At 45.4% G+C, this 13,951-nt stretch overlaps 3 protein-coding genes across 3 annotated transcripts; 2 read left to right on the plus strand and 1 right to left on the minus strand.

Moving 5' to 3' along the window:
- Positions 1 to 85: 85 nt before the first annotated feature.
- Positions 86 to 5,383, minus strand: LOC131260337 (odorant receptor 85b-like). The gene is made up of 6 exons (XM_058262035.1): positions 5,344 to 5,383; positions 2,942 to 3,058; positions 1,857 to 1,885; positions 460 to 1,407; positions 243 to 398; positions 86 to 166 (listed from the first exon to the last, which is right to left on the minus strand). The coding sequence occupies exons 1-6, from the start codon at positions 5,381 to 5,383 to the stop codon at positions 86 to 88; spliced, it is 1,371 nt and encodes a 456-aa protein (XP_058118018.1).
- On the plus strand, positions 3,678 to 12,882 carry LOC131260339 (uncharacterized). The gene is made up of 10 exons (XM_058262037.1): positions 3,678 to 3,716; positions 5,957 to 6,041; positions 6,531 to 6,985; positions 7,059 to 7,294; positions 7,356 to 7,909; positions 9,122 to 9,137; positions 9,201 to 10,316; positions 11,407 to 11,598; positions 11,668 to 12,699; positions 12,775 to 12,882. The coding sequence occupies exons 2-10, from the start codon at positions 5,965 to 5,967 to the stop codon at positions 12,880 to 12,882; spliced, it is 3,786 nt and encodes a 1,261-aa protein (XP_058118020.1). The 5' UTR covers positions 3,678 to 3,716; positions 5,957 to 5,964.
- On the plus strand, positions 8,964 to 10,634 carry LOC131258663 (hsp90 co-chaperone Cdc37). Its single transcript, XM_058260022.1, has 2 exons — positions 8,964 to 9,137; positions 9,201 to 10,634. Exons 1-2 carry the CDS (start codon positions 9,105 to 9,107, stop codon positions 10,326 to 10,328), a joined length of 1,161 nt encoding a protein of 386 aa, XP_058116005.1. The 5' UTR covers positions 8,964 to 9,104; the 3' UTR covers positions 10,329 to 10,634.
- Positions 12,883 to 13,951: the final 1,069 nt, after the last annotated feature.

Below are 13,951 nucleotides of genomic sequence, written 5' to 3' on the forward strand. Positions count from 1 at the left end.
GAATCATCTTTGGGATGGGAAAGGAGTTATATTTTATCTTCTATTTCGGACTATTAGATTGTTTACTTTCTTTCAGAACAACCGCCTACATGTCCTTAATGTTCTTCTCGTTTGGTTCGTACATAGCTTTCAGCAAGGTGAAGTAGGAGAAGGAGCTGCTTAAAATCTGGAAAACAAATATTCAGGTTTCTAAATTTTTTTTTACCACCAAGCGAAGCTTGTTATCGGCCGGTCTATCTTACCTTGGAGTAACTGGCCAAAGACACGATCGAGAATTTCAATGCAGTTAGCTTTTGCAGTTTTGTTGAACGCATCATTACGAAGAGAAGTGACCGTTGGTAAGACTGCGAGGCACCAATCCAATGTCCTTCGAAGGCACTGTATGGTATTTGATCACTCTGCAAAGGGGAAAAGCTCTGAAATCTCTGAATTCCTCTTCACTTTAGCTTGACTACATACCGCAACGATCAGTTTGTTACCATAGTAACACAACAGGAATACCTGAACCAGCGAGGAGACTAAAAAAAGCACGAATTTAAAAAGATCTGCAGCGGAGATCCCCGCCGTAGCCTGGAATCCGACCAAACAGATTATAACCGAGCTGCCGAGAAAGTTAACCAGTAGTGATGGCGAGAAGATGCTCTCGAGTTCGTTGCTCAACTCAATCACACTCTGATGGATACGAACACATCCGTTCAGCTCTTCGTGGTCATCCGGAAGGGCGTGCTTCAACCGATACGCCACGATGTCAAACTGGAGGCAAAGCAGTAGGATGATGGCACAAAACATGAGATCGGTGGAAAGGTTAAACACGGCCGAATCGAAGCCACCCCAGTTCTGGTGCAGAAAGGTCAGCTCGAAGTACCCGGACTGGTGCCAATCGTACCAGTACCACATGAAGTACGGTAGTTGCTTCTGCCAGCTACCATCCGTGTAGTACCCGACGACCATGGAAACCAGCGGCAGCAGGTTAAATATCCAGATCAGTATCATGTAAAGGACGGAGAACGATTTCATCACGACCTGCGACTCCCGATTGTACTGGAACACCCCGTAGCGTGTTTGGAGGGCGGCCGTCTTGGGGAACATCTCTTCCAGGCGACGAAGGATATCGACCAGCTTAGCCTCGTGCAGCTTGATCGTCATGATCTTTACGAACGAGAGAGCTGTGAAGCCCATGCACGGTGCCAGGGCGGTCAGTTGCAGGAAGTTGGTAAAGTTTCCGGCCGCCTTTACGAAGTAGATGTGCTCGATGATCAGACAGAAGAACGTGTTCGCGTACGAACTCCAAAACAGGACTCTCTTGAGATGAGCTTGAACAGTTCCTTTTGGTTCACCGTAGCGTGCGACACCGATAAGGGTAAAGAATATTTCCGGCACGCGAATGAACGATTCAAAACGGACCAACTCAGCGGTTTGTTCCATTTTTGAGAATAAGTATCAGCTTAGCAAACGGTTGCACAATACCCTCATGTGGTAAGAAAAGTTGGTTTATAAGCAGGGCTGACGAATCGCAGCGCTATTTAAATATTCGCTAATTAGTGCAACCACGAGCATTAAAAATGACCTAATCACGCTCCACATAAATAAATTCCCATCGTTAACATACGAAATAGGAGGCCGGATAAAAGTTCCATTCAACATTTATTAATGAGTCCATAAGTCGTGCGAACAGCAATGCACGGGTCTGTATAAGACAAATTTTCGATTTTACTAATTTTGTCTTATAAATTCTACTTCTTTGCAACTGATTACATTGAAAGAGGATAAATATGGCGTCCTTTTTTATTCCACAAAGCACGGAATACTGTGTACAAATAGCACAAACCCCGAGCACGTGACTAATTACACCGGACATTTTCTATTTTTAGCGAGAACGGGCCTACTACGGGTGGGAAAAATCAATGAACGATGAAGAGTTGATCAAGAAATAGCATCGTTCGGTTATTGATAGCGCAGTATACCTGCCCTGTTGTTTGGGGCGCTTCCTTAAGAACCACTTGAAGGTACCACAAAAGCCACACTGTCGCATATAGAGAGGGCCCCATGTCTGGCCGACTTCGAAGGTTGTGGAAAAGGATTTCATCGCCCATCTACTCCTTTGTTTGTCGTTTGATCCTCGTGCATTTTTTAATGAGATGTCTGGAAACTCTCCAAAATCAAGCGTATATATTCGATGGTTTCGCTGACCCAGGGAGGGCAGCTAACGGACGGAAGACAACGTGGCAACGTGCACCAATAAAAAAGGGATTATAACGAACTCAGATTGTTTAGAACACCATCCCAACATCCAATAAATAACTAACAGTGCTTTTAAACCTATTTTGTAATCCTTTTCGATGTGCATATTTAGATGATTCAACAAGCGGATCAGTCCAGGATAACCTTGCGCTTGAGTTTTGTAAGAGGTTTGACCTTTTTTGCACCTACTACCAGCATACTACGGAAATAAAATGGGTACAAGGATAACCTTCTCGTAATAACCGCAACCATGGCGTACCATAAGGACTATTTCGGTGCTTATTTCCATCCCCATCCTTCACGCTTTCCATTCACCCTCTTGTTGTTGATCGTTCTTCCGTATTGCAGACATTTGTGCACTTCAGCTCAATCGCCACACCGAGGGAAGGATGAGGACGAGGAGCTCCTTGTTCGGTTGATTATTGCGCCCTCACACCTTTTGTAGCTTCTTAAAGGGCTCCCGCAGCTTCCAGGTTGTTTATTGGGACATCATTAAGGTCCCATGACTTTTTTTGTGAGTCACGCTGAAATACGCTGGTGCATTCCGTATCAATACACAAATTCAACCGATGCTACTATGGTCGCAGCATTCAACACGCAGCCCGATCCTACCTCCCAACCGGTGCCTCCCTGCCGGGGCCGGTTCCTGGTGGTATTGTTCGTGAATCTTTTCCGCATTGGCCACGAATAGCAACCACACACAATGTGAGGAGCAGAGAAAAGAACGAAGAAGCGGCCGAAAGGAAGGAAAGGATACTAATGATGGCGTGGACTAGGACAAATAGTACACATAAGGACGATGGTGCTGCGGTGGTGGCTGCCGATGATGGCCAGCAGTTGATGGGAGATCAAGGACACTTAAGAAACAAAGAGAGAAGAAGGCATGCTAACAACGAGTAAGAGAGAAGTAATGGTAGAGAGTGTGTAGAAAGAGCCAGGGGGAAGGTGGAATTGTGGCCAACCCGACATCACTGCTGGTCGCTGCGAAATCTATTTAAGAGGGTGCGGGAACGAAAAATGTTTCAGTTCAAATTTTAATCCCGCTCATGACTGATCTTTCCCGAACACAAAACTTTCAAAAGAGTGCATCCAAATTTTGGTGGTTATGGATTATGGTTTCTGTGGTTGTGTTTTGAAAATCAGAAGAAAAGTTTAAAGCAGAAGCTGGAAAAAGTTCATAAAACACGACACTCGAATGCACAAAGGTCAAACGGACGGAGATCGTTCCAATATTGATCTCCGAGTGGGCAAGAAATGTGCAGTGGAACACGCAGAAAATGAGTCCCGCCAGGCAAAAAGTATCTGAAACGTGTTTTTCAAAAATCTAATGCAATAAACGGACGCTTTCCAGACCTGCCTGTGTCCTGCCTGTCCACCAACAGTGCTCCATCCTGACTCCCTCTTCGGCCAACCCAAAAGGATATTCAAACGGATAACTGTTTAACTGCTCTGTTTCACCTCGAAACGCCTTACCTGTGAGTTTTCTGAAGCTGCAATTTGTTGCTTATAAAAATTGTGAATTCATAAGCTAGATAGGATTAATTAATTTTATTTAACCTTTAAAAAGATAAGTGTGATACAATATGGAATATTATCTTATATGAAACAATTATCGAAAGACGTAGAACTAGATTAGATTCCCATAGTAGGTTTTTACTGGGTACTTTCCGGTTAAGTGGTCATTCAGTTCTATATTTCTAGAGCTTTAATTGGTAGATGATATCTTAATTAAAATTGTAAAAATAAAGTAATGTTTTTAACTAACCTCAATTGGATTCACTCCTAGAAGACGATTTTTTTGAACTTGATTGCATCCATTTTTCTGAACCTAAACCTGCAGAATCCTCAATCTATGTTTAATAAATGTGAGGGGATGATAACTTTTTATTTTTGATTTTATTTCTTTTCTTATATTCTTTCTGAAACAACGGTTATTTTGCGTTAGCAACAGTTTTTAACAAAGAACTTCTTGAGATAACTGTAAACAAAACTGACGTATTTCTTTTGTTTGATTTGTTTTTACGAAGAGCTTTGAACGCCAAACACATGATTGTCTTTAATGTGGCCGTCAAGTTAACAAAATAAGAAAACCACATGCGTATCTTAAAACTAATCCGCAAAAGAACACTTTTTCATCATAGATGCGGTAAGCAATTGTGTTAATTTTCGAACACATGCACCAAAAAAAGCGAGCCAATTGAGACACGCCATTTTTCACGACAACCTTTTCCCGCTGGTAAAAATGCTGAGCAGGAAAATAGTAAAATTCAGTCCGCGGTGTGGAGTAATTATAAAAATAGGCAGCGCACACACTCTAGCGCACGTCCTAAGGACGATTTAAAGACCCTTAACGGGAGAGCAAGAGGCTCGAGCGCGTGTATTCCGTCCGTTTCCGGGACCGCGTGCACGTGCTCTTGTCGGTTAAAAACAAAAAAGACACACCGTTGTACGTGTATGTGTGTGTGTGTGTGTGTGTGTCTGTGGGTGTGTTCAGTAAGTGTGCATTGAACACGGGTGATTACGGTGCATTGTGTTCCGCACTCATCGCGGGTAGTTTTTTTTTCCCATCGTCCCGCTTTATAGCTCGTAGACAACTCGAGGTCGTGAAGGAAACTGAGCCTCCCCTTCCTGCTGCCCCCTCATTCCAGTGCCACCATCCAGATTATTGGCCATCCCATTGGGGGTATTCTTCTTGGTGGGCTCGATGTGTGTTGCCTGAACCATGCGGCCTCCTCCTCTTCCCCTGGTGGCACAAAATTGCTGACATGCACTGGTCTTGTTCCGCTTCCGCTTGCTCCTGATGTCAACAGCGTTCGTTCGTTCGGTCGTTCTTCTATGTTGCCAGGCTGTATAGTACATTGTCTTTCGGACTTTGGGTTTCCCACACCCGGTGTAGCAGAGGGGAACTCCCGGCAGTGTTGGAGTGGATGTTTAAGTCACCCCTGCCTGCAAGAAGCTGTGCATAATTCATTATGATTCGTGGTCTCAACCGACCACGCTTGTTTTCTTCTGCCTTTGCGGATCGCTTCGACTCCTTCCTCGGTCCTCCTCTTGGCTGGCCCTTCTTATCCAATTCTTTCGAAACTCGCGGGACAAGAGTACCTCGTGAGGATACAGAGAAGTGGCTCTCGTCAAGTGGCATCTTCAGCGGTTTCACTACGTAGCCACCTTCCTGTCCTATCCTGTCCCGTGTTGCGGGTCGACAGGAAGCATTCGGGCTTAATACAGTCACACACACACATACATACAATCCCAGGATCCAACGCAAGAGACGGATGGCTGTGGGGCGTTCGGTTAGCATCGCTAGTTATGACGTTAATCGTTTGTTCTGTCACCCGTCCTTTCACGACCGGTCTCTCATCCGATTATGCTTGTTCGTTCGCCCGTTTGCAAGTTCATTGTTTGCCGGGAGCAATTGTTTCCGCACGGGAGCTAGGATGATACCGGAACCCGATGTTGATCTTCCTATGCGATGCCGCCATGTGATGCAGAAGGATTATCAGAACACACACACACACACACACACACCCCCCGCGAGTTGTGTGACAATCGACTGGGTAAAATCATACGGCGCGCTTTATCTCGCCACGAACCGATTGATCATTGTTGACTCCTTTGCCACATATGTTTGTGTGTGAGCTTGATTTACATGGTTTTTAATTTTATACTCCTGACGAAAGTTATTTTTTTACTTTTTCTCTCGTTCCCCATGTAGATAAGGACATGCTGATGCAGTATGCGATAAGTGGACTGCTTGTGATAGTGGCGCAGTGTATCCGGCAGATCAATGGAGAGTATCAGTAAGTAGAGCAAGGGGCTTTTGTTAAAAGTAATCTGTTAGACAACCAGCTCTGGAGCTTCGATGGGAGCCAAAGTAATAATCGATTGGGGATAACATTCACGAAGTGGGTTGATTTCTTTTGTCTCGATATTTTTGTGCGATCGATCGGTATTAATCCTGCTACAAAAGTAAGGATATATGGATAATTCTGTAACTAAAACTAGGCAGGCATATTACGCCTAAAGATATGCAAATGTTGCGACTGAACATATTTGTGAGATCGATGAGGTTTTCGTTCGTTGCAACCCTATCCCACCAATCACAGTTAACAGAGACGATTTCTTTAAATTTTATGGATTTTCCTAGATATATTACAATAACCACATTGATGGTTGACTTAAAGTCTTAAACTCACATGTAATGCGCATTGCATAACTGTAGGCATACGAAAAACAAAAAAAGGGAATTGAAAACGTTTTTCCTAATTATCCCATATCCCATCCCTCAGGACCAGTCTTACCTTCAACGATATTCTGCCGGAGGATCCGAAGCTCTACGACAAGATGCGTCCGCCGAAAAAAGATGGTCAGCCAACGAGCGTCGCCTTCCACGTGACGGTGATGGGGCTCGATTCGATCGACGAGAACTCGATGACGTATGCGGCGGACATCTTCTTCGCCCAGACCTGGAAGGACCACCGGTTGCGGCTGCCGGAGAACATGACGTCCGAGTACCGGCTGCTGGAGGTGGACTGGCTGAAGAACATGTGGCGACCGGATTCGTTCTTCAAGAACGCCAAATCGGTCACCTTCCAGACGATGACCATCCCGAACCACTACATGTGGCTGTACAAAGACAAAACGATCCTGTACATGGTGAAGCTGACGCTTAAGCTATCCTGTGCGATGAACTTCCTGATCTATCCACACGATACGCAGGAGTGTAAGCTCCAGATGGAGAGTTGTAAGTTACCTTTTGCATTTGGAAGTAGATTGATTCTCATTTCGATGTTGTTGGTTCGGGGACCTTTTCACAGTGTCTCACACGACGGACGACATGGTGTTTCAGTGGGACGAAGAGGTACCTTTGGTAGTTGATGAGCACATTGAGCTGCCACAGCTCGCATTGGTGAAGAACTACACAGCCGACTGTACGCAGGTATATTCGACCGGAAACTTTACCTGCCTGGAAGTGGTGTTTGTCCTGAAGCGACGCCTTGGTTACTACTTGTTCCATACATACATTCCCACCTGCTTGATCGTCATAATGTCGGTAAGTTTGGGACTTTGCGGGTAGGTTGCGGGTGAAATTCAATTTTCTTATATTCCTACAGTGGGTATCGTTCTGGATCAAACCGGAAGCTGCCCCGGCCCGGGTTACATTGGGAGTAACATCCTTGCTGACACTCAGTACACAGCATGCCAAGTCACAGGCCTCATTGCCACCGGTCTCCTACCTGAAGGCGGTGGACGCGTTCATGTCCGTCTGCACGGTGTTTGTGTTTATGGCACTGATGGAGTACTGTCTGGTCAATATCGTGCTGGGTGACTCGGATCCGCCCACTCCGCCGAAGCCCCATCCGCCGAAGATAGACAAATTTTTCGACTTCAACGCCAAAAACGGAAAACGCAACAGCAAGTCACACGAGCATCCACATGACGTTCCGATTACCACGTTCCAGCGGCAGGAGAGCACACTACTGCTGTCCCCCGTGCCGCATATACAGACAATTCCACCTCCACCTTGCAAGCCGGCCTCGGCCATACCGAAGCTGACTCCGGCACAGATGCGCCTGAAGCGCGCGATCAACATCGATCGTTTTTCGCGAGTCTTTTTCCCGTTTCTATTTACCCTGCTCAACGTCACGTACTGGATTATGTTCTATGAGTATATTTAAATCAAGAAGCCTCTCGTAAGTTACACGAACTCAGCCCTAACAAGAACCGAGTCACAAGATCTTAAACTGTATTCAAAGGAATGCAGAAATTGTCCTCCAAAACTCCAACCGATGACACGAAATTAATTCATAAAAAAAACTCCAACAGGGTTCATATATAATATAAAGCAAGCAAGCAAAAGAAAACATGTAAATTATACGAAACACCATGCGCCTCCATGAAACGATTTCAGATAGAAACAAAAGGTTGAATAAAATAAAATACATTACAGGATGACGGTCGTTACGGCCATTATTTCTTCAACGTATGTTAGTTCATAATCAACTGATGTTAAAACTAAATAGTCATAATTGCCTCGTGCAACAATTGAAATGTATGGGGAAGAAGTTTTACGATTATTCTACGAACAGAAAGGTTTAGAAAACAGACTGTAGGTGCAGCGATGGTTAGCTTTGTTAGGAATTGAAACATTCAACGGACGATAAAACGATTTAGTGCTAGTGTACAAAGTTGTGCGCGCAAGTCATTACAAAATATCTAGTTGGCCAATACCAAATGGTATTGAGCTTTTAGTATAAGTGACAATTAGTGTATAGTTGAGTAAATGTTTCAAAGAGCAAATAAACATTCAATTATTCTTGAACCATGATTTTAATCTAATTTATTCCCACCAACGTGATCATTTAAACGACAAGACGGTTGCCATACAAATCATCTTTCGTTACTTTGGTGAATTCTCTTGTAGCCACTGCATTTTTTCTAAATCATTTTCACTGTTATCTATCTATTGCAAGAATGGAGTAATCGTTTGCTTTATTTGTACAATTGCAATAACGTATCCGGTTTTTTCATGAATAATTTAAAAAAAATACTGTTACTTTCTGTGGTGTTATGCTATAAATTGCTATAAAAACTTTGAATCAGATAGATTATTCCTTTTGCAAGAACTGACCGAACCTAGGTAAAGTATTGCACCTCTAGATGAAACGTCAAAATTTGACCGACCGACACAACATTCTAGAAGGAACTTTATCTTCAAAGTAAAACGATAAAATTCTCGAAAAGTGTATCATTCCCAGATCAGCGTGCGTTAGCGCTACTGAGATTCGTGGTTCGCGTTTTAATCCACAGTCGAAAGAAAACACTCTTCGTTCCTAAGCGAATCTAACAAAACCGGCGTAAACATGGTGGATTACAGCAGATGGAAAGATATTGAGGTAAGCTACGAAGCTTACGGTAGTAAACATGATTGTTTACTAAATACTATGAATTATCTGCAGATTTCAGATGATGAAGATGACACGCATCCCAACATCGATACACCGTCGCTTTTCCGTTGGCGGCATCAGGCTCGCGTCGAGCGGATGGAAGAGCAAGAGAAGCGCAAATCATCATTGGAAAACACGAAGAAATCCCTTTCCCAGAAGCTGCAGGAAACAAAGGGCAAACTGCAACGGAACGACGGCAACCTGAACGAACTGAAGAAGGCCATCGAGGACATGGAAAGGGAACAAGAGCGCCTACGGCAGGAAGAGGAAGATCTGCGCAAAAAGGAAAAGATGCAACCGTGGAACGTGGATACCATCAGCAAGCCCGGATTTGCCAAAACCGTGATCAACAAGAGTGCGATTAACAAGAAGTCGAATGAACTGAGTGACGAGCAGAAGGAGTTGAATTTGCGCGATTTCATCAAAAAGTACGAAAAGCAGTTGAAACAGTACGGCATGATGCAGAAGTACGACGATTCGAAGAAGTACCTGCAGGACAACCATGTACTTGTGTGTGAGGATACGGCCAACTATCTGGTTATCTGGTGCATTGAGCTGGAGATGCAGGAAAAGCACGAACTGATGGCCCATGTTGCCCATCAGTGCATCTGCATGCAGTACATCCTGGACATTTCGAAGCAGCTGGACGTGGACCCGCGAGCCTGCGTGGCATCATTCTTCCAACGCATCCAAGAGGCCGAAGCCGAATACAAGAAGCAGTTTCTCAACGAGATCGAAGCGTTCAAGGAGCGTATCCGCAAGCGGGCGCAGGAAAAGCTAGAGAAACTCCTCAAGGAGCAGGAGGAAGAGGAGCGTCAAGCGAGACTCGGTCCGGGCGGGTTGGATCCGGTTGAGGTGTTCGAATCGCTGCCCGAAGAGCTACAGAAGTGCTTCGAAGTGCGGGACATCGGAATGCTGCAGGAAGCGATGGCCAAGTTGCCCCCGGAAGAAGCGCGTCGTCATTTGCAGCGGTGCGTGGATTCGGGTTTGTGGGTGCCTGATGCCAAGACTGCGGCCGCTGCCACATCGGGAAGTGGCTCTGGGGGAGCGACCACCGAGGAGGAACCCATTTACGTGGAAGCAAAGGGCACGAGCGAAACTACGGAAGATGCTGCCACGGAAGAGGAAGTTAAAAAATGAACCTCAAAACATGATGTGCAATTAGTAAGTCGTGCAGGCGGTCATGCACTACCAAAAAACCTCACTTATTAGAACACCCCAGGAGAATAATGAAATTAATGCTAGTATTCGCGAAATGAAATTTATTCCAAAAGGGGATAACTATGCAAAATTGTGTCGGCTCACGTTTCAATGAAGTTTTCTATTGATTTTTACGGTAATTGATAACGAATATCATTTTCCAATTTTTATCGCTTTTCATGTTGGGGTTTTATGAACATTTCCCTTCAAACAGTCCAAGAATATATGGTTTTTTTTTCTCCATTACCATATTATTTATGAAATAACGAACTAGTTCACGCCCAGCATCTCTCAGCATTAGTCACTGTCCAGCGTTCAGCACGTTGTGCACGCATGCACATAATACGTGTGAGCATGTTGCTGTTCCGCTAGGTTACAATCATGAGTAATTATTGATTAAATAAATTTCCTTTTATATTAAACCAACTGCGTAAAAAATGGGATATTTTTTTCGTTTTTTTTGTTGTGCCGTTGTAAGATTACAATACATTGTATGCGAAACATAACACATAAGAGGAAATTACCGATAATAAAAACTCTGCTTTACAGTCTGTAACGAAATTGAAAAGCGGTGTTATTCAACGAAAATTGGAAGAAAAAGAAGTATAAAGTGGTGAATAAAGGCAGGACTATCCATTCCTAGCCCTCAGAGAGAAAAGAACCGAAGGCAATCATTAAAGACGTTACTAACTAACGTGAAGGACGAGGAGTGGTGTCGTAATGGGAGGTTTTTGTGTTTGTCATACCTTGATGAATAATTTAACCATTGAAGAGTTTTGGCTTGTTCTTATCGATTCTTCATTAACCTTCAGTGGAATTTCTAAGCCAGTAGGAAAGAATGAGTGGATGCACTCAGAAGTCCTTTGGCAACCCTCCATGTAAGAAGTTTTCTACGTACGGAAGTTAACCTACTGGTAACAGGAACTGAAGCTAGAGTGAATGTTAGTGCGATAATACTTGTCGGTTATCTGGTTTCAAAATGAGTCTTTATTTTAATGCCGATACATTGCGTTTTGAGGGTTCGATCCGTGAACCGAAACGTAACCGAAATGTGTTTCTCGACGTCAAACCATTGCCGGAGGATAACGCGACGGTCCATGTATCCGGACGGCCGCACCGGTTGAATGCGAATGGGTTCAACAACCGGGTTGGATTTCCCCCGCTTACGCCGAAAGAGGCGTTCGTTGAACAACCCAATGTGTCTCCTTCTGTAAGTACAACTCGCTTGCGGACTCTAGTTGCTAGAATAAGAATTGAAGGTGTTTGCCTTCCTTTCCAGAACATGGTATACGAAAGCTCAAAACCGATCTACCTGTTACTCCGCGCGTTGGGCGTTTTTCCCTACACGCGCCGTCGGGACGGAGAGACGGAGTTTATCCTTGCCTCACCAGCGATGGCGTACTGTGTGGCATTTTTCCTACTGCTAACCATCTACATCGTGTTCATCGCCCTCAACCGGATCGAGATCGTGCGTACGCTCGAGGGACGCTTCGAAGAGTCGGTCATTGCGTATCTGTTCATCGTGAACATCCTGCCGATCCTGATCATTCCGCTGATGTGGTACGAAACGCGTAAGGTTGCCTCGGTCGTGAACGGGTGGGTTGACTTCGAGGTCGCGTACCGTAAGACGTCCGGTCGGGCCCTAGAGCTGCGCCTCCGTACCAAGGCACTGCTGGTGGCGGTTCTTCTGCCCATCCTGTGTTCGCTCTCGGTCGCGATCACGCACGTAACGATGGTCCACTTTCAGCTGCTCCAGGTCATCCCGTACTGCGTGCTCGATACGATCACCTACATGATGGGTGGCTATTGGTATCTGACCTGCGAGACGCTCAGTGCTACGGCGAAGATACTGGCGGAAGACTTTCAGCGTGCGCTCCGACACGTTGGTCCGGCGGCTAAGGTGTCCGAGTATCGCTCGCTGTGGCTGCGATTGAGCAAGCTGGCCCGAGACACCGGTTTCTCCACCTGCTACACCTTTACCTTCATCTGCCTATACTTGTTCTTCATCATCACGCTGTCGATCTACGGGCTGATGTCACAGATATCGGACGGGTTCGGCGTGAAGGATATCGGGCTGGCCGTGACAGCGTTCTGTAGTGTCGGGCTGCTGTTCTACATCTGCGACGAAGCGCACTATGCATCGTTCAACGTGCGTACCAACTTTCAGAAGAAGCTGCTCATGGTCGAGCTGAGCTGGATGAACACGGATGCGCAAACGGAGATCAATATGTTCCTGCGGGCGACCGAGATGAACCCGTCCAGCATCAATTTGGGTGGATTTTTCGACGTCAATCGAACCCTTTTCAAATCGGTAAGCACCGTTCATGTAGACTTTGGCTATATTTACAATATTTTTCTCCTCTCTGTTTCTCTCTCGTTTTTGAAGCTGCTGGCGACAATGGTTACCTACTTGGTAGTGTTGCTCCAGTTCCAAATCAGCATTCCGGACGAACCAAGCGCTATGCTGATGTATCATAACTCGAGTCATTCGTAAATGAAGCGATCGTGGTTAAAGGAAAGCTTGAAGAGTATCTGATTGCGGGTAGGCAATCGATGTGTAGAGCACCGTTATTACATTTCAGCAATTAATAGTAAATACACTTATGCATGGTTCATGAAACGATTGTTGACTCACTAAGATTTGGTAGATATTGGAACAAAACTTCAAGCATGTTTCTATTCACATTACGTCAGTCAGAAGGTGTTCTGTTTGTAATCAACGGGTTCTTCCTATACAGACCTATCTAAAAACCTACATCAACTGTTATCCGTAAACAGCTGAGTGCAGGCAACGGTGGTTTCAAACCACACGATCCATATAAGAAACCATCGGATTGGATCATCGCTGTCTTTTACAGGTTGGCATGCCACTGTGCCGGTGGTCCTCAACCTACAAAAAAATCATAACCAACCAGTTGTACATTAACCGCATTACACATTTACGACCACCGGGAGTTCCATGCGGTTCGGGGGAGGACAGTTTAACGTTCACCCCCAAGTCCTAAGCCGTCGCCTCCGGTGGATGGTTGGCGGCTTCGTATAAGGAAACGGTTGCCGATTAAAATCGACAAATGATCATCGATAAAAATCGTTTCCCGCGGATTGACCGCACCCACAGCCGATTCGGTTCGGTGATCGGCAGGAATTTGGAATTTCGTATTCAAATCGCCACCAAACGCTGTCGCTGGCTGGTCATCACCAGTGTGCACGTCATCATCGATGCACTTTGTGCACTGCTGCTGGGAGGAGGAAACCCGTAGCAGACGGGTTTCCCATTCAACCAAACCCATCGTGTTATTAATCAGGCACTGGTTGTCCCTCCGGGGCGTGGATGAACGGTAGCTGCGAACGAAAATCAACAGCAGTGTTGGGAAGGTCAATATGGGATGGTGAGGCGATAGGGGTGGTGGGGATGTGTTGATGTCCAAACCGCAAGTCGGGAGGGAAACTGCTCTTGACAGTTGACATCGAAATTATTATGCAGTCATAGCTGGCGGTGCCGTTGGTGGGGGTTGACCCAGGTGCGTTGGTTATGCGCATACCTGGAAGTCCGAAACCACAGC

The sequence above is a fragment of the Anopheles coustani genome, chromosome 3 (genome assembly GCF_943734705.1).
Source record: "Anopheles coustani chromosome 3, idAnoCousDA_361_x.2, whole genome shotgun sequence".
NCBI classification, from domain to species: Eukaryota; Metazoa; Arthropoda; class Insecta; order Diptera; family Culicidae; genus Anopheles; species Anopheles coustani.

Coding starts and splice junctions, on each gene's coding strand:
- LOC131260339 (XM_058262037.1), top strand. CDS start 5,965: ATGCTGATGCAGTATGCGATAAGTGGACTGCTTGTGATAGTGGCGCAG. Junction 6,042..6,530: donor CAGATCAATGGAGAGTATCA/GTAAGTAGAGCA, acceptor CCCATCCCTCAG/GACCAGTCTTACCTTCAACG. Junction 6,986..7,058: donor TAAGCTCCAGATGGAGAGTT/GTAAGTTACCTT, acceptor ACCTTTTCACAG/TGTCTCACACGACGGACGAC.
- LOC131258663 (XM_058260022.1), top strand. CDS start 9,105: ATGGTGGATTACAGCAGATGGAAAGATATTGAG. Junction 9,138..9,200: donor GCAGATGGAAAGATATTGAG/GTAAGCTACGAA, acceptor AATTATCTGCAG/ATTTCAGATGATGAAGATGA.
- LOC131260337 (XM_058262035.1), bottom strand. CDS start 5,383: ATGCCACTTGACGAGAGCCACTTCTCTGTATCCTCACGAG. Junction 1,886..2,941: donor TTCTCTGCTCCTCACATTGT/GTGTGGTTGCTA, acceptor TCCCACCCGTAG/TAGGCCCGTTCTCGCTAAAA. Junction 167..242: donor CTTTGGCCAGTTACTCCAAG/GTAAGATAGACC, acceptor TTTGTTTTCCAG/ATTTTAAGCAGCTCCTTCTC.